The 20,478-nt window shown below is 58.6% G+C and overlaps 1 protein-coding gene across 2 annotated transcripts in view; it reads right to left on the bottom strand.

Moving 5' to 3' along the window:
- Window positions 1–4,367: 4,367 nt before the first annotated feature.
- The window catches only part of COL4A2 (collagen type IV alpha 2 chain), a 173,947-nt gene continuing 157,836 nt past the window's right edge, over window positions 4,368–20,478 (bottom strand). For both annotated transcript variants that reach the window (XM_042980099.1, XM_042980091.1), the window contains exons 36-48: window positions 20,195–20,269; window positions 17,964–18,071; window positions 17,136–17,243; window positions 16,350–16,421; window positions 15,879–16,004; window positions 11,966–12,082; window positions 10,972–11,133; window positions 10,731–10,829; window positions 10,239–10,385; window positions 9,966–10,082; window positions 8,670–8,861; window positions 7,241–7,527; window positions 4,368–5,420 (exon numbers count right to left, since the gene is read on the bottom strand). In XM_042980099.1, coding sequence (XP_042836033.1) covers window positions 5,163–5,420; window positions 7,241–7,527; window positions 8,670–8,861; window positions 9,966–10,082; window positions 10,239–10,385; window positions 10,731–10,829; window positions 10,972–11,133; window positions 11,966–12,082; window positions 15,879–16,004; window positions 16,350–16,421; window positions 17,136–17,243; window positions 17,964–18,071; window positions 20,195–20,269 — 1,868 coding nt within the window. In that variant the 3' untranslated portion in view covers window positions 4,368–5,162. The remainder of the gene's footprint in view (window positions 5,421–7,240; window positions 7,528–8,669; window positions 8,862–9,965; window positions 10,083–10,238; window positions 10,386–10,730; window positions 10,830–10,971; window positions 11,134–11,965; window positions 12,083–15,878; window positions 16,005–16,349; window positions 16,422–17,135; window positions 17,244–17,963; window positions 18,072–20,194; window positions 20,270–20,478) is intronic.

The raw sequence follows: 20,478 nt of genomic DNA, 5'->3' as shown, positions 1-20,478 counted from the left end.
GGTGGGCCCCTTGCGGGGGCTCCTGGGAGGTGGCTGTGAGCTTAAGGTACTTGTCTTTCAGGGTGCCTGGGTGGCTTAGTCGGTTAACCGTCTGACTTGACTTCGGCTCGGGTCATGATCTCATGATTCGTGGGTTCAAGCCCGGAGTTGGCCTTTATGCTGGTGATGCGGAGCCTGCTTGCGATTTTCTCTCTCTCTGTCTCTCCCTTTCTCAAAATAAATAAATAAACTTAAAAAAACAATGGGAGTATCTCAGCCAGCTGGGGCCGCTCGTCTCAGACCCTTAAACTCTCGCAGCCGTGGGGGCTGGATGCCAGAGGTCCGGGGGGGCCAGATCCGATTTCTGGTTGGGCCCCTTCCTGCCTTGCAGACGGCACCTTCTCACTGTGTCCTCATACGGTGGAAGGAGCGAGCTCTGGTCTTTCTTTTCTCGTAAGGGCACTGATCCCATCATGAGGACCCCACCCCCAGACCTCCAAAGGCTGTCACACGGGGAGGGGCGGGGTCTGGGCTTCAACATCTGCGTCTTGGGGGAAGCAAGCATTTGGTCCATAGCAGAATGCAGAGAGGCAGAGGCCAGCCTGAAAGCAGTGTGTTTCGTGAGTCGTTACTTCCGGAGGGTGCGGGGAGGCGTGCGGTAATTGTGTTCAGTGCCCACGACTGGTGTGGGGGCCTCCAGGCCGGCCTCCTCTGCTCCCGTGTGCTGCCTTTTCCGGGGTGTGCGTGAGCTGACCTGCGGGACGAAACGAGGCATGGCCCCCTGCCTCCGTCTGGGGCTCCCCAGGGGGGACGCCTGTTACTGAAACCCACCCTGAGGCCTGCCTCCCATCCCACAGCGGGGCGCACTGGACACTGAAGATGAATCAACGCATCATCAGCTTGGTCGAATTGTATCTTTGCTAGATACACCTGCCACCATCCAGGGGGCCCTGGAATTTGTCTCCAGAGGCCATGGACGCGGTGTCCCGTGAAACCGTCTCTGGTTCTTGCTGGAAGGCGGGGCCGGCTGAGTCCCTAGGGACCTGTCCCCCTGAATGTTCCTTGCGTGTGCTCATCCGCTCTGAGCACCCCCAGCTCGTGTCCCTGAATGGCCACACTTCCTGGGGGATTGCCTGGGATGGCACGTTCTCCGTCAGCCACGCGTAATTTCAGCCTTGGTTGTTGCCCTAAAAATACACTTCACGCTGGGCTCTGTCCCAAGTAGGTTTGGGACACTGGCCCAGTTCTGGGGTCCAAACCTGCTCACAGGTTTTCAGTCTGACCATGTGGGCCCAGTTCCCACCCGGGGAGCCAGGTAGGCCCTGGGGAGGCTTCAGGCGGCTCGGGTGGGTGTGGGGGAGCCAGCTGGTGGAAAGAAAGGGGGTTTCTTGGCTGGGTGTGGGTTTGAGCTGGCAAGCTCGAACGTTCCTTCTTCTCATTTGCACAAATACGGCTGCTGGGGGGCAGGGAGGCCACGGACAGCCCTGTGACCTCCCACTGTGCCTGGTCTCCGAGCCATCGCGTCAGGCTTTCACCCAGGGCTCCCTGTGTCCTCCCATGGGTGAAAATCTTTTTCTTGACATTTCCTGGGTGGATGTTTCCTGGTGCCTGAGGGGCCGAGCGAGGCAGCTGCATCAGGGATGGTTGGGGAATGTCATCTGGGTCATGAGCCCTGCTCCCCCCTTTCCCCACGCAGCCGGGCCGGGTTCTTAAAGGTACGACTGTCATTTTCAAACCTGGTGGAATCAGAGCCACCTGCTGTGTCTGGAAGCCACACCTTCGCCTCTGGCACCCAGCTTCCCTGCAGACCGGCCCTCAGCTTCAGGCGCCTGGTTCCGGGAGCTGCCGTGTCCTCTCCCCTGAGTTGGGTTCGGTGGTCTATCTGCTGCCCCAGACGAGGTGCGCCTGTTGTATGCCCCCACCTGCTTGTTTCCCTGGGAAAAGCCGTGGAGGCCTCACAGCAGTCCTGGGCTGATGCGTCCGGGCGAGGTGAGCGGGGCGGCCTGGCCCGGGGAGGGCGCCCCCTCCCCCCCACCCAGGACAGTGTGCGTCTCCAGGGGCACTTCCCCCTCCTCCCACAGCCTTGCCCTCTGGTGGCCTCGCTCACAGGTTCATGCCTCACATGTTTGTGTGTGTGTGTGTGTGTGTGGGTTCCTGTCCCCTGGGCAGGGAGGGGGGGCAGGAAGACCCCCAAACAGTGTCCTCAAATCCAGACACCAGAATCCCCTTTCCAGGAACTCTGCAGGGATCACTTATTTTTTCTTTTCTTCTTTTTTGTGTTTATTTACTTTGAGAGAGGAGGGGAGGGGCAGAGAGAGAGAGAGAAAGGGAGACACAGAATCGGAAGCAGGCTCCAGGCTCTGAGCTGTCAGCACAGAGCCCGACGCGGAGCTTGAACTCAGGAACCGCGAGATCATGGCCTGAGCTGAAGTTGGACGCTCAGCCGACTGAGCCCCCCCCACCCCAGGCGCCCCAACACTCGTTTTTTTCCAAGCATAGAAGTAGGGATAAGTCAGCTCCAGGAAGAGCATGGGAACCCCCCAGTCCCACCACAGGGGAGCCAGACCCTGACCCCTGTGACCAAACGGCCTCTGTGGAAGCAGCTACAATTTCAGGCCGATTTACATCATCACATGACCTCCGTCCAGCCGCCCTGTGCTCTTGAACCTGAGCTGTGGGATGGAGACCAGCCTCCCATGAGTCCGTCTGTTTGGCAAGCCCCCGCCAAGGGTCAGCCTTCAGGCAGGGCGGGCATCAGGGGCCCCCGGGGAGTGTGTCCCACCAGGGAGGATGCTGGTGCCCAGCGCCCCGTCCTTCATGGCATCACACCTAAGCCGAGTCGAGCAGGGATCTTGGGGACTGTGCCGCACTTCACAGCCGCCCCCTGATCGTGGCGACCAGAGTCTGGAATGAACAGCTGCCTCCCACAGGGGGCGCCGTGTGGGCCGCTTTCAGGCCTCACATCCCGTGGGGTGCTGTGACTGTTGCCATGGAAACCATCTGTGAGCAGGTTGTAGGACACAGCACCCGCGTCGGCTCGACTGCTTCTCTGCCACATCTACCTGGGACGCCGCTCAGCCCTGCACACACGGGACAGCCAGGGACCTGGGGGGTGGGCAGCCCACGACCCCCCGGGGCGAGAGCTGGCGGAGGGAAATGTCTCTTTTCCATGCCTCGGCTGCACAGCCTGAGGCTCCTCCCATGGCCTTCCTGGGGGGTCCCTGCAGGACAGAGCCCTCAGTACCGCATCCTCTGCTGGAGTCACTCTGCCAGGCCCTCTCCATCCTCTGATCGGGACTCGTGTCCCCAAAAACCCTCCTGGGCAGAGTCCTTGTCCCCGTCAGCTGCTGGGGGACAGTGCAGGGTGGTTTCTCAACTATTTCGAATGATAGTATCATGCGGAATACTCGTTTAGTTACGTGGAAACTGTTCCTAGAAACGTTTAATATGAGGTGCTTGACTGGCTCAGTTGGAGGAGTGTTCAATTCTTGATCTCGGGTCAGTCGTTTGAGCCCCACATCAGGGGTAGAGGTTACTTAAAAATAAATGAAATCTTTTTAAAAAATTTAGCATGAGATTGCATTTTCTATAATTTTTTTTAAGTTTATTTTTGAGAGGGACAGAGACGGTGTGAGTGGGGGAGGAACAGAGAGAGAGAGAGAGAGAGAGAGAGAGAGAATCCCAAGCAGGCTCCAGACTGTTATGAAGAGCCTGACGTGGGGCTTGAACTCACAAAACCATGAGCTGACCTGACCTGAAAACCATGACCTGAGCTGAAACCAAGAGTTAGACCCTTAGCTGACTGAACCACCCAGGTGCCCCAATATGAGACTGCATTTTAATTTTTTTTTTTTTTTAATTTTTGAGGGAGAGACACACAGAATGAGAGTGGGAGAGGGACAGTGAGAGAAGGAGACAGAGGCCGAAGCAGCTCCAGGCTCTGGGCTGTCAGCACAGAGTCTGACGCGGGGCTCAAACTATGAGATCGTGACCTGAGCCGAGGCTGGAGACTTGGCTGACTGAGCCAGCTGGTGCCCCAAGACTGCATTTTAAAGGCTGGAAATAAATTCTGGCCTGGGCTCCCAGAGGCCTGCCAGGTTCCAGAGATGTGTCTTGGGGGTCTCTTGGAAATACGGAGATCTGACCTGGGACGTTCTGTCAGAACTAACCAGATGACTTGGGAAGTGTGTTTGTGAGGCGCCCGTTCTCTTGAGCCCCGTGAGTGGTGGCTGGGGTGTTTCCTGTGGGCCCTAACACACTGCAAACACAAACACCTCCCTGACGAGCCACACCACAGACCCGGGGAGGGGCGTGGCGGGTGTGTGGGGTTCGTTCAGCAAACTGTGCTTGACAGACGTGGGAGAATGAAGGCCGTCAACACCTTGGGGTATAAAAAGCTCAAAACCAACTTTTATTGTGTGTTTGTTACAGAGGTTAGATATGTCATAGGAGTATGAGTCACCAAGAATGGAGGGTAAGTCCCCGGGGCCACCTGGGGCAGTAGACACATCACTTCTGACTACAGTGTGCCACATGGCGTGGCTGACAACAGGTGGCTAAGAGGTCTCCCGATGGTCTGTGAAGACGAGGCGGGGGGGGGGGGGGGGGGGCGGGGACAGAAGAGAGCTCATGTGGGACCATCAAAGTCTTAAAAGGCACATCTGGCCTTCCTGAGGGGTTAAGAGGCACATCCTGGGTCTTTGGGAGGAAACAGAGCTGCCAGCACGGAGGCCCGGATACCCGCAGGTGGGAGCCGCACGAGGGGTTCAGGAGCCCTTGGCGACACGCTTCGCTTATCAACACCACCCCATTAGGCGGGTTCAACAATGCGGGTCGTCTGCGGGGTCTGGAAGCGCAGTGACTCTAAGGGCACGTGTGGAGACATCAGCTACACCTAGTGCAGAGCACTGTGGCACGGCCTCATGGGGGTGTTCGGGTGGTGACCATTCTGTTGGGAGGCAGGTGTCGCCAGTGCCCAAGCCCCTGCGGGTGCCCACGGGCTGTTTGGTGTGAGCGCTGGCGCTCAATTCCTTTGGCAGCCTTTCCGTCAGAGTTTGAAAGAGAGGATGAGATCGGTTTTGGGGGCGGCGTGTGAGGTAATAAGTTAAGAGTGAGCACCAAGGTGGCCCCCCCGGCCGAGTTTAGCCCCCCGAGAAGCGCGTGCGGGGCGCGGCCCCCGCACGTCACAGGTTCTTCATGCACACCTGGCAGCGGCTGATGTGCGTGCGGATGAGCCCCGCCTTGAGGGTGTCGGCGGACGGCGAGCCCTGGAAACTGCGCTCGGGGATGGTGGTGAGCCAGAAGCTGTACTTGTTGGCGTAGTAGTGGCAGGTGCCACGGCCCCCGTTGCACTCGATGAAGGGCGTCGCGCGGAAGTCCTCCAGGCAGCTGCCCGGAGACACCAGCGACTGGCCACCGCCTTCGTCGCCGGCCGCCGTGTGCTGCACAGAGGGAGACGGGGCAGGGCTGTGAGCGTGCCCGCAGGGGGACGGCCCGGGCTCTTTGATGCACCGTCCTCCCCCCTCCCCCCCAGCTGAACACCCCCCAGAGTTTATCTGCGCTTTCAATACAGACCGCCTGCAATAAACCAGGGTGGCCCACGCACCAGGCACGGTGCAGGGACAGGGACGTGAGCCCACGCGCACCGTCTGAGCTTCAGGGAAGCCCAGAGCAGAAGCAGGTTATAACCAGCACACGCAGCTGACTTCGTCTTGGGGAAAAACACCGTCTCCCGAATCATCTACTCAAAGGGTGAAGTGTGTTCACCTGGCAGGACAGATACCAACGTGTGAACTGCTTTTTTTTTTCTTTTTTCAAAGGAAAACTAAAGTCAACATGCAGGGCACACGTGAGGCTGGTAAGGTAAAAATAAGTCAGAAAGAAAGTGGCCTCGACAGCTCCTCCTCGCTTGTTCTTCTAGAGAGAGACTGGGAGTGGTTCTGGAAATCTCCCCTTGCTGGTGTCTCGATAACCAACAGGTACTACTTGTGTAATGATTGTTTTTTCAATCAGAGGGTTGTTAATTAGGCAGCCGGTCATCTGAGAGGACCGTGTGGCTGCTGGCTGGGAGGCGGGAGGCGTCAGAGGGGACCTCGTCTTCACTTCTGTCACCTGCTACTTTCTCGTGGTGTCACAAGTGCGGCAGCTCTTGTTAAGACGCACGGGACCCCCGGGGCCCGAAGCTCATAGAGAAATGGGCCGCCAGGCTTGGTGGGACACACACTGTCCCTGTGGCTTGTGGGACAGGGATGTGTCTCAGCCACAGTGTGAGGGAAAAAAAGGAGGCTGTTCTGGGGCATCCCGGGCGGGTAACCTGGGTCAACCTCTTTAAACAAAGCCACAAGCACAAGAAGCTTTGAAAAAGGCTTGCGCTCGCAGAATGCAGGAGCCCCCCCAGCCCAGAGCCCCACAGTCCGTTTGGTGTGGGAGGGAGCCTCAGGCCCCACTTGGTGTGAAGGAAAGGAGGCCGGCCTGGGAGGGCCCCGCCCTGGAAGGACACCTCGAGGGAGCCGGTGGGCCAGGGTCAGGAGGAAGCACCCTGCGGGAAGCCTCAGAGCTGGGAACAGCCTGGCCGGCAAGGGCTCTGACTTTAGTCTGCACACACACACACACACACACGCACACCTGCACACAGACGCACCCCGATGGCACGTGTAACCACACAGGCTTGTTCTGTCCTCAAAAGTCACCTTACGTGGCCGTGATCAGTTTCTCGAAAAGTAGGGAGGTGCCTGTCTTTGCACAGAACTCAGTATTCTGTGCTTCGAATTATTGCAGCAATGATACCTCTAAAAATATTAAGATATGAATACTTACCTTTTCCTATCGCTTACATGTTATGTTATTTATATGATTTATGACTTATGGCACTTATGACGAATGTAAACACAAGGCCTACTGTCGTCACTGGCCTTTCCTTTCTCCGTACAGTGGTGGAGTAAGCAGGAAAACCGTAAGGGCTGCTATCATGGTGGCCCAGTTTATCCTAATTGCAGCCCGTACAGTGGCCTGATGGCAAATTCACGGGCCCCTGTGGGTGGGGCAGCCCATGCCTGACATGGCTCAGTTTGCAAAGTGCTTAGGCAAAAGTGCAGGCTGTATTCCAGCTCTCATCCCCTGGGCCAGATGCCCTTGTGCAGTGTGCAACCTGAGCAACTGTCCCGTGTGATTATTCTTACAGAGGCAGGGTGTGTTGGGGAGAGGAACTAGATTTCCACCCAGTTCCATGCTCAGACAGAGAAAGCGGGCAAGTACCACATACCATGAGGAAAGAATATCCAATCCACAGACTCCGCCATCCAGCTGGGCAGTGGGGGATGGAGACATCTTGACTGTGTACCGCTATGGCGACGGCTGGGGCCTCACACACGGAACAGCGGCTGATGTAAGGCTTGATTTCGTCCTCGGCCACTGGCATCATGGGCAGCGGGGCCGTGGTGGAGAGCCAGTAGGACTTGTCGTTGCGGCTGGCGTAGTAGCACACGTCACCCGGGTTGCAGTACAGAAAGGGCATGGTGCTGAACCGAGCCAGGCAGGAGCCCGCCAGCCCTGTGGAAAGAGGTCGCAGCTGAGTGTGGCTGGGAAGACGCCCCTCCAGGCCGGGCCAGGTCCCAGAGGCCCCACATCAGGGACCTGCCCACCAGCCACCCGGCGGGGCTCAGATCCGCACAGGGGACCGAGCTAGCGGTTTCCAATTCCTTTTTTTGGAGTCTGCCCTGCCATTTCAGCCTTGCCCTTCTAGAAGTTTTCACACACATCCCTGGATGGAGTGGGGTCTTCATGAAGTAGCACCTGGCTGAGGCCTATGTTGTTTGGGGGTCTTCAAGACCAGCCCTGAGAAACCCCTGATGGGACCCAAGATAAGGGCCTGGCTTCCTGCACCCTGAAGGGCCCTGCCCGAAGGAACTCCGTCCGTATGAACCCCAAACACTCCCCTGCTCCTGGGTACAAAGGTTGCCTTTATCTCAGGGCAGAGAGGATGAATTAGAGCTGCACAGTCTTCCCTGCTCAAATGGGCTGCCTACTGGGCTTGGGGACAACGTGTGGGCACCTGCCACCAAGCCTGCCCAGCGCGGGCCCCACCGCCTAGGCTCTGCTCCCGGCTCTGTGTTTTAGGCCCTGGCCCTGTGCGTTCGTCCCGCTTTGTGTTCTGTTAAACTTATTTCGGAAGTGGAACCTGTAGACGGGAATGTGCACACAGCATCGGGGTCGGATTGAGGGACTCCCCACCCCTGTCCCTACCACAGGCCCCTCGGACGGAGGTACCCCTGCCCCTCCCCGACTTTTCATGTGTGCTCGCTGCACTTCCTGTGCACTTTTAAGTCCTTTCAATTCCTTTTGGCAACCAGGCTTATTTGAATGCACATCTGTTCTCCTGGGGGCTCTGTGTGACCCCCCGCCCCTCACGGCCCCAGCCTGACCGTTTACAGAGCCTGCGGCGAAAAGCCAAGCTGGGGGTGAAGCTTCTAGTGGCCTCCAGGGCAGGCGGGGCCACCCCTGAGCCTGTGCAGGCCGCAGCCTCCGTGGTCCTGACCTGAGCTTTGGAGCTCTCAAAGGCCATTTTCATCTCTTCTGGAAGCCCAGGGATGTGGATGGGCCCAGTGCCCTCGATCGGCAGGAGCCCGTCCAGCCAAGAGCTGCCAATGCTGACCAGGAGCCGAATTGGCCGGGGCTAGCCGGGCGGTACCTACCCAGGTCCTGGTTGTGCGCCTTCTCCTGGCCTTCAAAGTACAGCAGGCTGTACCCACTCCAGAGCTTGTTCATGCCCACGGGGCACATGGGCTCCTGGTCCGTCTGACTGTGCTTCACCAGGAGGTAGCCGATGCTGACGCTGCGGCCGGGCATGCCGGGCAGGCCGGGGGTCCCCGGGCGGCCTGGCTCCCCTAGAACCCGGGAGAGAGTGGCCGCCTTTCAGCTGCTGTGTGGACCTTGGCCTCTGCGGCTGCTGCCCGCTTTCTGCCTGAAGCTTGGCCCTCACTGGCTGTGCCCCTTGGAGGACCTGCCAGGGCCCTGAACGAGGGGCAGGTGCGGAGCCAGTCGAAGGGCCCAGAGGACTGCGGCTCACCCCCACCCAACAAACGGGCCTCCTCTGTCCCAAGAGCCCTGTGGCTGGGCACGTCTGGGTTAGAACTCTGCCTCCCACGGTGCCCACCCAGGGCTCAAGTCTGCTCCCGGAGCATAGCGGAACATCTACTGTGCCTCCAACAAGACGACCCTTCAAACACTGGGAATCAGCTGTCCGTGCTGATCCTGACTTGCTCCCTGCCCACCCCCCCAAGGGACACTTCCACTTGTCACTTGTTCCTCACGGGATGTCCCCTCCACCTCTGCTGCTTGGTCTCCCAGCCTGGATGACTCCCCTCTGCCCACGTGTGTCCCTGGACATACATCCCCCACGGAGCCCGCAACCTCCTGGCCATGGGTGGGTCCGTGCGGAGGACAGCGGACTGCACGCTCCTGTGATGGGAACACCGGTCGTGCACCCCAGTTGAATGTGACTCACTCCTACCACTGTTTCCCAGTGAGCTCAGGGGGGACTGAAACAAATCTACTTCTTTGTGCACAAATTGCTGGTATTTCTGGCCTATCCCGCCCTGCGTACGTACAGATCATTTTAAGAAATCAGTGACACCAGACTTTACGATGGCTGCCACTAACACAATTGCTTTCCTTCAGCTCACTGTCCCAGACCTTTGAGATCATAACAAAGCCCGTTTCTCGAAGTGCGTTGATTGCCTCCTTCTCCGAGCCACCTGCGGACGTGTCAGTGGAAGGAAGGGGGCCGGCCTGTCTGGGGACTCTGGACTGGGTGCCCTCACGGGCACAGGTGTTGTTACCGAGTGCCACAGCCTGGGTGAGGGGCAGCGTCTTTCTGCTCGTCTGGGTGCTGGCTCATCCCTCCCCACGTACCACAGAACACTGGTCAGACCCTCAGTGGACCTGGAAGAAACCCCCTGCCCTCTGCCCCCTTTCCGTCTGCCACTCACCTTCCTGGCCGATGGGCCCCTGCTGTCCCATGGGCCCCTGGTCTCCTCGGAATCCAGGAACAGCAGAAATGCCACCTCTTCCCTGGGGCCCTGCCTTCCCTGGAGCCCCTCGGAAACCTGCACAGCCACGAAACGGGTGTGAGCACCATGGAAGGCATGACCGTGCTCAGTGTCACTGATGCTCAACACAGGCTTCCCGGGGAGGAAACCCAAGCGAGAAGAACGCAAGCAGGAAAAGGCGTTTCCCTGGCGGCTCTCCGGCAGGGCTCCTACCTGGCTCTCCTGGGGGGCCCTGGGGCCCCATCTCTCCCTGTGCCCCCGGGGGGCCTCTCCTTCCGTGTGGACCCACTGGCCCTGGCTGGACGGTGATCTTCTGGGGGATTCCCACAATCCCAGGGGATCCCATAGAACCGGGGGCACCTGGAAAGGGCAAAGAAAGGCCAGTTGACACAGGGGCGCCCCCTGTCTTCCTTGCAATGATCTGTATTCCATTGTTTTCATCCGTTGAAACCAATCTTGGAGCTTCCTGGAACCATCTTGCCATCTAGAGAATAACCCGTCTGCGAGGTCGCTAAGGGCCTTCCCTTCACCGGCGGCTGTCAGTCACCCAGTCACGGCGGGAGCCACAGAGGGTCCCAGCGTGGCACTTCAGAGGGAGACCTCGGAGGGGTCCCCCAGCCCGGAGGGCCAGGGATCGTCCTGAAGCCCAGTCCTGGGGCCACCCACCTGAGATGCTGGCTGTGTGCGTGTGCGAAGGCCACTCACCTGGGAGTCCCCTGTCTCCTTTGGGCCCCTTGGGGCCTGGGTCGCCCACACTCCCGGTGGCTCCTGTGTTTCCCATGAGTCCTGGCTCCCCTCTGGGTCCTTCAAGACAAGCAGGACACAGAGGACTCACACGTCTGTGTGGGGGCTCCAGCCCTGCCCCCCCCTTCCTGCCCTGACTGGTGCCGCCAGCCTCCCCGGCAAAAGGAGACAAGAGGAGCCCTCCCTCCGTGGGCACCGTTACCTTTTACTCCCGGGAGCCCGAACACGCCAGGCCGGCCCTGGGGCCCGGGGTCCCCGCCCCACCCTTTGGTCCCGGGGTTTCCTGGGGCTCCTGGGTTGCCCTCGTCTCCTTTCCTTCCAGGGAGAGCAGCAGGTCCAGGTGGCCCCGGGGGCCCTCGATAACCTGTCGACATGTGTCACCAGAAAGACGTTACACAGGAGGAGGGCACGGGCATGGCCAACCGGCACTGGCATGTGTTGCAGGACGTGCCCGGGGGGCCAGGTGTCGAGTCCCCTGTCTGGGGGGCGTCTTTGGCATGTCTAACACTGGACGAGTTTTCTTTATTGTGGTAGAATATACATAACATAAACCTTACCATTTTAACCATTTTTTTTTAATTAAAAATTTTTTTAATGCTTATTTTTGAGAGAGAGAGAGAGAGAGAGAGAGGCAGAGAGAGAGAGAGAGAGAGAGAGAGAGACAGAATCCGAAGCAGGCTCCAGGCTCTGAGCTGTCAGCACAGAGCCCGACGCAGGGCTCGAACCCATGAACTGTGAGGTCAGGACCTGAGCTGAAGTTGGACGCTTAGCCAACTGAGCCACCCAGGCGCCCCCATTTCAACCATTTCTAAGTGTGCGGTTCAGGGGCACTGAGTACACCTGTACTTCAGGGCACTGAAGGACCTGTGTGGCCATCGTCACACCAGGAAGGTCCACCTCAGACCTTCTCATCTTCCGGAAGCGGGGCTCTGCCCCCATTCACCTGCGACTCTCTGTCGCCTCCCCCAGCCCCGGCTTCCCCCATTCTCCCTTCCGTCCCTGGATCTGAATGCTCTGGGGACTTGTTACCAGTGGCATCACACAGTGCTCGTCCCTCCGTGCGCGTGTGGCCCATTTCCCTTTGCACAATGTCCCTCAAGGTGGCAGTGAGAGTCTGTCCCATCCCTACAGTAATCCGGTCACCGCCGGGTCCTGCCCCACAGATTGCAACACACAGAAACAGGAGTCCTGCTTACCTTCTGGGCCAAATATGCCCGGCGCCCCTTTGTCACCAGGTGACCCAGAGATGTTGGAAGGTGGGGTGATTCCTGGAAATCCCTGAAGTCCCGGACTCCCGACTGGGCCTCGTTCCCCTTCGGAGAGAAACAGAAGTCAGTTTTGCCATCACCGTCCAACTTTTCAATCTATCGTTTCCCCTCCTGTCCAGGAGCAGAGCCGCCAAGGAGGGGCAGTGAGGGGAGGCGGGGACCGTGCCACACTGCGGGCGTGGGGAAGCCACCGGCCCCTCCTGCTGCCTGGAGGGTCCCACGGATCTTGCTCAGCCGACGTGGCTGTGGTACTTGAGGACGGCCCCTGGGCCCTGGAAGGCTGGCTCTGTTGTTGGCTAGCACTTGGGTTGGGATGGAAGGTTCCGGGTGTGGCTAGCACTCGTGTTGGTCCAGAAGGACCACACGGACGCTCCCAGTCTGCCCTGTCGCCCTCCCTTCGGTAGCCTGGGTCCCAGCTTTGCACAGCCATCCTCGCCGCCCGCGGGTTCTGCGCTCGCCGATCCGCGTACTCGGCGGGGTTTACTGGCGATGCGCCCTCAGTGCCGGCGTCCCTCCTGGACAAGTAGAAGAGGCAGACTCTTGCGTGCCTGCCGACGTCCTCGTTTCAGCTCCAAGTGTCAACAAGGATTCTTCCTGTGTCTGTTTAGTGCTGTGGTGTTTACATTTCTGGGCTTCTTATTGGTGATTTCACTGTTAAATTGTCCCCCCTCCTCCCCGATCATGCCGAAGTGCCATCTGGCATTCCTCAGCTCAGGACAGCTGTGGCGTGCTCACAGCGGACACGTGTGTCACAGGGGCTTCCTTCGGGCAAGAGACCGAGCCGGTGGCCGCGAGGTCCACGTCAACGTATCAACAACACACATCAAATAAGGTGTCTTTCAACAGAAACACATGAGAGCAAAAGGTCACGTGCAGGTCGGTCGGTGAACGTGTGACCAGGGGCTGTCAGGAGCCCGACTCTGCATTTCCATGAGAGTCCCTGGTTCAGAATCTCTCACTTGGTATTTGCTTCGCAGAACAGAACTGCGGCATGGGACAGGACCGGCCTCAGGCACTGACGGAGGACAGACGGTGGAGGACAGTCCCCATGCGAGCAGATCTGTGGGAGCCCCCCGGTCCTGCGTGTCGGCCCACACGACGGTCACAAGTGCCCGTCCGTGCTCGGCGGGTGTGGGCGCTGCCAGTGGGGAGGCGGTCGATTTCTCTCCTAATTGCCAGACTGGTGTTTGTTTTCTCCCACAGTCTGGAGGTGCAGAGAGGCGTCCGGGTGTCCCGGGACCGTCATGTCTCCACCACGGTGGACGGTGAGCTGGGCAGCATGGGGCAAATCTGCGTGACCGAGGGGCCAGAGGCCGCCTCCTGTGCCCCCCACGCAGCCTCCTGGCTGGTCCTCAGCCACACCGCGGCTCCAATACCCGTCACGGCGCGTGCCTCTGCGCGGCGGATGGAGAAACGCGCCAGGGGGAACACTGAGAAAGGTGTCATCTTTGTCTCGATTGCAGGCAGTGGGCAAGCGGGTTTACGAGGCCTGTGGGGACCGGCCAGCTGCCGTCTGTAGTTTGACAGAAAACGACACCAACTGAGCTGTGTCTAACTATTATCACAAAGTGACTGAAACAGGCGGCGAGTGTCAGTGGATAATGGCAGAAACTCTTGAGTCAGAAGATCCAGAGAGGCCGGATTCCCACAACAAACCACAGTGACTGGGCCTCTGTTAACGACACTCTGAGTGACCCAGGCTCAGTTTGCTGGAATCAGGATCAACACAAGCCCGTTCCCTCCTTGGCGCCCATGGATCTTCCTAAGTGTTGAAAGAAACCCCCGACTGATGGAGGTTTGATGAAAGGCCGTCCTGCACAGGCAAACCATGAATTGAGCCCCACATCAGCGGCAGGAGGGGCCTCGGCTGCAAATCTGCACTTCTGGCCTGAGGTGAGGCCCACGGGAGGGACAACGATGGCTCACGGTCACCCACCATCCTCGGAGGACAGTGTGTCCTCACCGGCCTGCCTGGGGATGTCTCCGTGGGAAGTCTCCCTCCCTCACGACGGCCAGAGGCTGTGGCCCAGTGGGCAGAGCCCGGAGTCTCTCGGAAACCACCAGCTCGTTGGGCTGCCGTGATTCTGATGCGGGACGAGGCCCTCGTAGGGGACAGCTGCTTTACAGAGAGCTGCGAGGCCTCAGGGCCATGTGGGAGCCCGCACGTTCTGGGTCCCTCTGATGGAGTGCGGGGGCTACACTGTAGGTTCAAGAATTCTGGGAAACAGATGGCGCACAGTTACTGCGCGATGGGATCGTGGGGCGGGGTGGCGGAGTCTTTTGACTTTGTGGCGGTCACAAAGAGTTTCACAACATTCTGCTCCAACGAATGTCTGTGAACACTGACTCTGCGGCAGGCATCTCGCCGAGGTATAAACAGGGGAGTAAGAGAGGTGATTTCTGTCCTGCCGGGAACCGTAACCTATCCCTTGTTGCCCATTTCTGAGCCTGAACAGTGTGCCGTATGCATCAGTCGGCGTGCCTCAGGACACAGGGCGCAGCTGAAGTCTTGTGAGCACTGTGCCTCTCGCTTCCCTCTGTCCCCTGGACCTGGCCTCACCTCCATATCCCAGGCTGCGTTCCCCCGCCCCTTTCAGAGGGCAGCTCCTCTTACGAGCAGGACTCTCTGAAAAAATACTAGTTGGAGGCCTTTTAGGGAAGCCAGAGAGCGTTGCTTTCTGGGCCTCTATGTGTAAGAGCCTCACCTGTATTATCTCACCGCATCCCCTCGATACCCAGAAGGTGGGCTTCTACTTTCGTTTTATAAGCAAAGCCATGTGCAAGGTCGCACCAAGTGAGAGGCAGAATGAGAACACACATGCAGGCATCTGACTTCAAAGTCACGGGCACTGCCAGCTCCCCGGGGGGCTCTAAGGAGGCTTGTGCCGGTGGACCGACCCTTACCCCCGAGCGGGGAATGTGCTGGTCAACAGACCCCGACTGAGGCTGCGTGAGCACCGTGCAGCCTCTCAGGGCTCATACTAAGGCCCCGGCTGGCTGAGCCTCTCCTCATTCTCTTGCCTTCAGATCAATGCTGTGGAGCTCAGATATCAGGGAATTCTGGAGTTTCCAGCTATTTGAAAGAGGGGCAGTGACAGACCTTGGAGAATCAGGCGATGTGGTCGGTGAGCCTCTGGACACCGGCTGCCCTCTGTGGGGGATTGAGTCGCTGCCTTCCTTGGGCACTGACTACTCTATGGGGTTGCTGGCTCTAGCTTACTAGAGTATCCTGACCGAAGCACGCCCTGGGCCGCTGTGTGACAGGCCTGCACCCATGTGCTGGGTGTGCTGGTGGCCACGGATCGTAAGCAAACGCTCAATGACACTGTAATACTTTCAACACGCTCTGCCCCTAGATACTGATTGGACTTCTGTCTGGAAACGTTTCCCACCTCAGGTCAGGCTTAAGCACGTGTGCCGGGGGCTTGGGTGGGAGTGGGGCCCTTTCTCAGCAGGTGAGACACCTTTCCCTGGTTGGCTCCTACCACAGGCCAGGCCTGCCTGCGGGGTTCAGCTCGGCGACTGTAATGCTTGTGTTTACGTGTTCGTCTGACACTGAGAGCTTGTGACAGGTAAGCACTGTGCAGGTGCCCCGGGGACATGGGGCAGGGGACAGAGTGTGGTCCCTACAGGTGGGAACGTGTCCTTCCCACCAGAGAGGGTGGTCACTCACTAACCCCTGATGGATTCTAAGAGTATAAGGGTGGAGGGCTGGCCAAGGGGTTCTGCAGCAAGAAACTGTCTGCAAAGCAATCGGCACTTTCTAGGGACCTTTCCACATCCATCTCTCGGACCCACAGACACCCCAGGTTTGGTGCCGCTGGCTGGTCCTTGGCCTCACCTGGATTTCCTTGCTCCCCTTTCTGTCCTGGGGCTCCGACAGGGCCTGGGCGGGTGTTGGCCTCTCCTGGGTCACCCCTGTCCCCGGCAGGACCGGGAAAGCCGGGGTCTCCGTGGGCGTCCACACCTGCGGCAGGGTTAACACAGCGGTGAAGTTAGCATCCTCAGCCATGGCAGGCTGATGTGCGGAGGCAAAAGACCAGTGATGCTGTGCACCAAGACTCGGGGATGGAACCAGAGGCCGGCCGTGGAGATCCCAGCTGGCCATGCGGCCTCAGTGTCCTGGATGTGACTGTAGTTGGAACCCCTCTCAGTCTGCAGCACCACGGAGGAGCCCAGGTGGCCTCCGGGAGGGCCGCACAGCCCGCACAGAGCCATCCTGCTCCCTGAACCCCCAGGTCCAGGACGTCCCCCACTAGCCCCTGCCCCCCACCACTGGGTGTGGTCACGTGGCTGGGGCAGGATTAAATACCTGGGGATCCTGGAAAGCCTTTGGTGCCTGGCAAGCCGTGGAGTCCGCTGATGCCTCGGATGCCCGGAAAACCTGTGTGGGTTTCACTCACGGTTATTTCATGCACCGGAGAGCAAAGAAACTCTTGAAGCAATTCACACCTGGTTTTGTTTGCTGTTATACAGTCATCCATCCGGTTCACTCAAAAGCCCGGCAAACAGCAAGCAGTTCTGCACACTGTGACTTGCACATCACTTTCGTGTCACCCAGGAGAACCATTTAACTTAGATTGTTTTCATGGAATCTTTTCACAGGTTCGTTACGGCCATAAGGGAGCTGGATGGAAGTGCGGTGTTTCTCCTGATGCTTCACTGTACATATGTGGTTTGTACAAGCTGTGCTCGGAACCAAGGCTCTAGCATTATTTCATTCCCTCTGGATTCCCGAGCATAAACTTTTCTAAGTAGGACATGTAAGGCTGACGGCCAATGAGCGCGATTCTTCCTGGGATATGGGGAGTGAGTGTGGGTGGGGGTGGCCCCTTAATGCTGGGAAAGACAGCTCCTGAGGGCCTGGGTAACCCCCCAGCTCCCGCCAAGAGCTCGGCCAGACCTGGCTCAGCCACAGCTGGAGCCCTGGACAGGACAGCGGGGACACTGGCTTCCGTCCCTGTCCCACCTCTGCATTGCTGTGAGCCGACCAGAGAGAGACCAACCTGGCTCCCAGTGCCCCTCCCCAACCTGCAGGCCTGGCTCTGAGTTGGTGCTCAGAGGGAGTTGGTGTCTGCAGAGGGAGAGACGCTCTCACCTGGTGAGCCTGGGATCCCGGGCCAGCCATAGTCTCCTTTGTCACCGGGCGCTCCTGCCCGCCCCGGCTCTCCCTGCGGCCCCTGTAGCCCTGTCAGTCCTGGGAAGCCTGGGGATATAAACACACCCTTAAGTGGGACTGGAACCCCCAGCAGCACCCAGGAACCCCAGGGCCTCCCTGGTCTGTAGCTCGGTTCTGCCTGGAGGAGGAGGGCCTCTGTGGGAAAGGAAGAGCCTTCCTTCCAGCTGGAAACGTGCCCCACGTACGGGCTGAGGGCGGGTAGCTCAGCTTTGCCAAAGAGAGAGCAGCCTGTGTTCTCCCAGTGTTGTCCTGCCATCTGCGTGGGAGTCTGGAGGGAACCCAGGAAACCCTGAAGGATCAGCCTTCAGGTTCCCAGGTCCCACGCAAAGCAAGGCAACAACAAAACAAAAGCAGCAACAAGGAAAAAGCGGGGAAGTAGCCCCCCTGTCTGCTTTCCAAGCTAACTCGGGATCCGCAAACACGTTTCTGCATATTCGGATGCACAGAAGGGGTGCTATGGCCAGAACTCAGCCTGAGTTCACGGGGAGACACCGGCCACAGGAACTTGTGCATCAGTTCCTGTGCATGTCCCCACGGCTGGCCGCCTGGTCCTTTCCACGAGCTCGGTCCTAAGGCAGAGCTGGGTCACGGGTAACATGCAAGGGCCATCTTCCTGGGGCGCGGTGTGATCGTGGCAGACTAGGAGACAGGCACACCGGCCACCTCTGTCCTGGGGTCCTGAGGTTTGGAGCCCCAGCTGTGGGGGTAGGGCACACGTGGGGACAGCAAGACAGCAAGAGATCGTACCTGCTTGCCCTTTAGGTCCTGGAGGGCCTTGGACGCCTGGCACGCCTGTTATCCCGGGGAAGCCGACTTCACCCTCCGTTCCTTTTTCCCCAAAGAATCCCTTTAGACCTGTAAGCACAGAGTTCTGATTGGAGCCGAGCAGACACTGCCTCCCTGGGGCTTAAGGGGACGCCAGGTAAGGGATGCTGTCATTTCACACGGCTGCTTCTGCTGTGAATGGCTCCTTATCTCAACATGTTCCTTCCCTGACTCCTGTTTTACCTAATTCAGTGGCCCCACGTCCTAGTATTCACGCCCTTGGGCATGGATGGGGCCGACGTGGGTCACCCCAGGTCACTGTGTCACTTCATCGGCCATAGAATGTGTCATGCATCCCTGTTTTCACTTTGTCACCTCTTTGGGTGGCTGGCTCTGGAGAGGACACCCAAGCTGCTCGGGGAGAGGCCCACGTGGTGAGGGGCTGAGCCTCCCGCCAACAGCTGCTCTCGGGTGCCATCTTGGAGATGGGCCCTCCCGTTCCAGACCAGCCCGGGGTCAGAACCACGGCGCTCCTGAATTCCTGGCCCCTGGAGACCATGAGATACTTCTTGTGGATGTTCTAAGCCACTGTGTTTTGAGCAGCTCGCCAAGATCACCACCTAGGGCCCCTATCGGAGTGGTTCTTCACATGTGGTGTGTCGGGGACAGCTGGGGAATCGGTCATACATGTGTGAGCCTCTGTCTCAGGGATGGCTTAGCAGGCCAGGGGCAGTCTGTAATCTGCACCTTCAACTAGCACGTCAGGAGACTCCGCCATGGCCATCAGGCAGACTTAGAAACCCTGCCTTCGCCAGTGACATTATTCCGGGTCAAACGTTTGCGGTGTTTTCTGGCACGTTGGAGGATTTTGAAAACTTCGGATCAACTTACATCCCACATAATCACTTTTGTCCAGGGTCTCCTCAATTCTGAGTTGCTCATAAAAGGTACTGTTAACGTTTGTGTGGTCTTGAAGCAGAGCCACCTGAGAAGTTCTGCTTCTTTCTATCAGTTATTCTAGTGTTTTAAGAATCCTCTCCAAACCCCGATCAGCCGCGTGCTCTCCCTGCAGACAGTCCCGTGTACCTTCATCCCGGGGACGCCAGCCTGAGCCCCGTTCCCCCCCACCCCTGCCCCCCCCCCCCGCCCAGTCCCCCGAGGCCCCTACTGCGTAGGAGCTGGTCTGATCAGGGCCCCTCCGGCCGCCCCCTCTGCTGCTGACCTCTCAGGCGGCCCTCATTGGTCCGAGGGAGATGGACCCCACGGTCGCCTGATACACGTGTCACAGCCCCTCTGTGCCTGGGACTGATGTCCTGAGACACAGCCCTACTTCCTGGGCCCACAGCTAAGTCACCTACACGGTTGAGGGGTGACAGCCGGAGTTCTTGGTGGGGACAGCCTCTTTTCCCCAACATATTTTCAGGTGAATAAACGAGGTCATTGTTAGTGACCACAGAGCAAAGATGGTCTCACGTTTCTGCTTTTATAAACCAAATTGCCCAAAATTCTGTAGAAGGGGAGATATAGGCAGCCCAGGGTGCCTGTGTGGCTGGGTGGAAAGCCACCGTGAAACCAATGATAGATGTGCAGTGAGCCCAGAGCAGCCGGGAGGCATGGACCGTCTCTGGCTCCATGTGGCCTGAATGCCCCAGTCACACGGACAGACGCTTTCCCCCGACCAGCGCTGTCCCTAAGAGAACTTGGGGCTCCAGGCAGCTAAAGCAGTGAGGGGTCCCCCGAGAGAAAATCCCCGGAAGGGATGCATCTATCCCCGGCGCCCACTAGTGGGAATGCTGACCTTGGCCTCAGGGACACTCAGAGAGGAGGAGTGAGCTACTGTACCACGTGAGGCACCCCTCCCCCCACCCCATGCCGTCGGGGGCCTTGTTGCCCTGCTCAGGGCATGCGCCTGACTCCCGCTGCCCTCCTGCAAACCCCTTGCTGCCTATCACACGCTCTGGCCATTGTGTCATTTGCTTCGTGTCCTACTGTGTCCCTCTCAGGGATAGAGAGAGCTTTCTTAACATTGTCTTCAGGTTTAACTGAATTAAAAATTCTTCTTTGCACATTGGGCTTGGAGACCTCAAACCGTTCCCTGGAACGGGACCCACGATGCTACAAGTGGAGACACATTGGGCCGGGCCAGCTCGTGAGTGAGGCACACCCAGTGCTCAGGGCTGTCCCGAGATGGGAGACAGGAACGACTCAGGTACCTGGTGCTCCAGCGACGCCCCGCTCCCCCTTCAGGCCTGGGCTTCCTGGCAGGTCTATGGTGTCTCCAATGTCACCTAATGTGCAGAAAAGATGGTTGACAACCATTCTTCTGAATGGCAGGGGGTTAGCTTTGCAACTTCTGTTGTGTTACTGTTCATTCATTCATTCATTTGTTCGTTCATTCATTCAGTAAGCTTCATGCCCAGCATAGAGCTCAATGTTGGGCCTGAACCCACGACCCTAAGGTCAAGACCTGAGCTGAGACCAAGAGTTGGATGCTCAA

This window comes from Panthera tigris, chromosome A1, assembly GCF_018350195.1.
Source record: "Panthera tigris isolate Pti1 chromosome A1, P.tigris_Pti1_mat1.1, whole genome shotgun sequence".
In the NCBI taxonomy this organism is placed as follows: domain Eukaryota; kingdom Metazoa; phylum Chordata; class Mammalia; order Carnivora; family Felidae; genus Panthera; species Panthera tigris.
The sequence above is the reverse complement of the archived record's forward strand: the minus strand, read 5'-3'. Positions and strand labels throughout refer to the sequence as shown.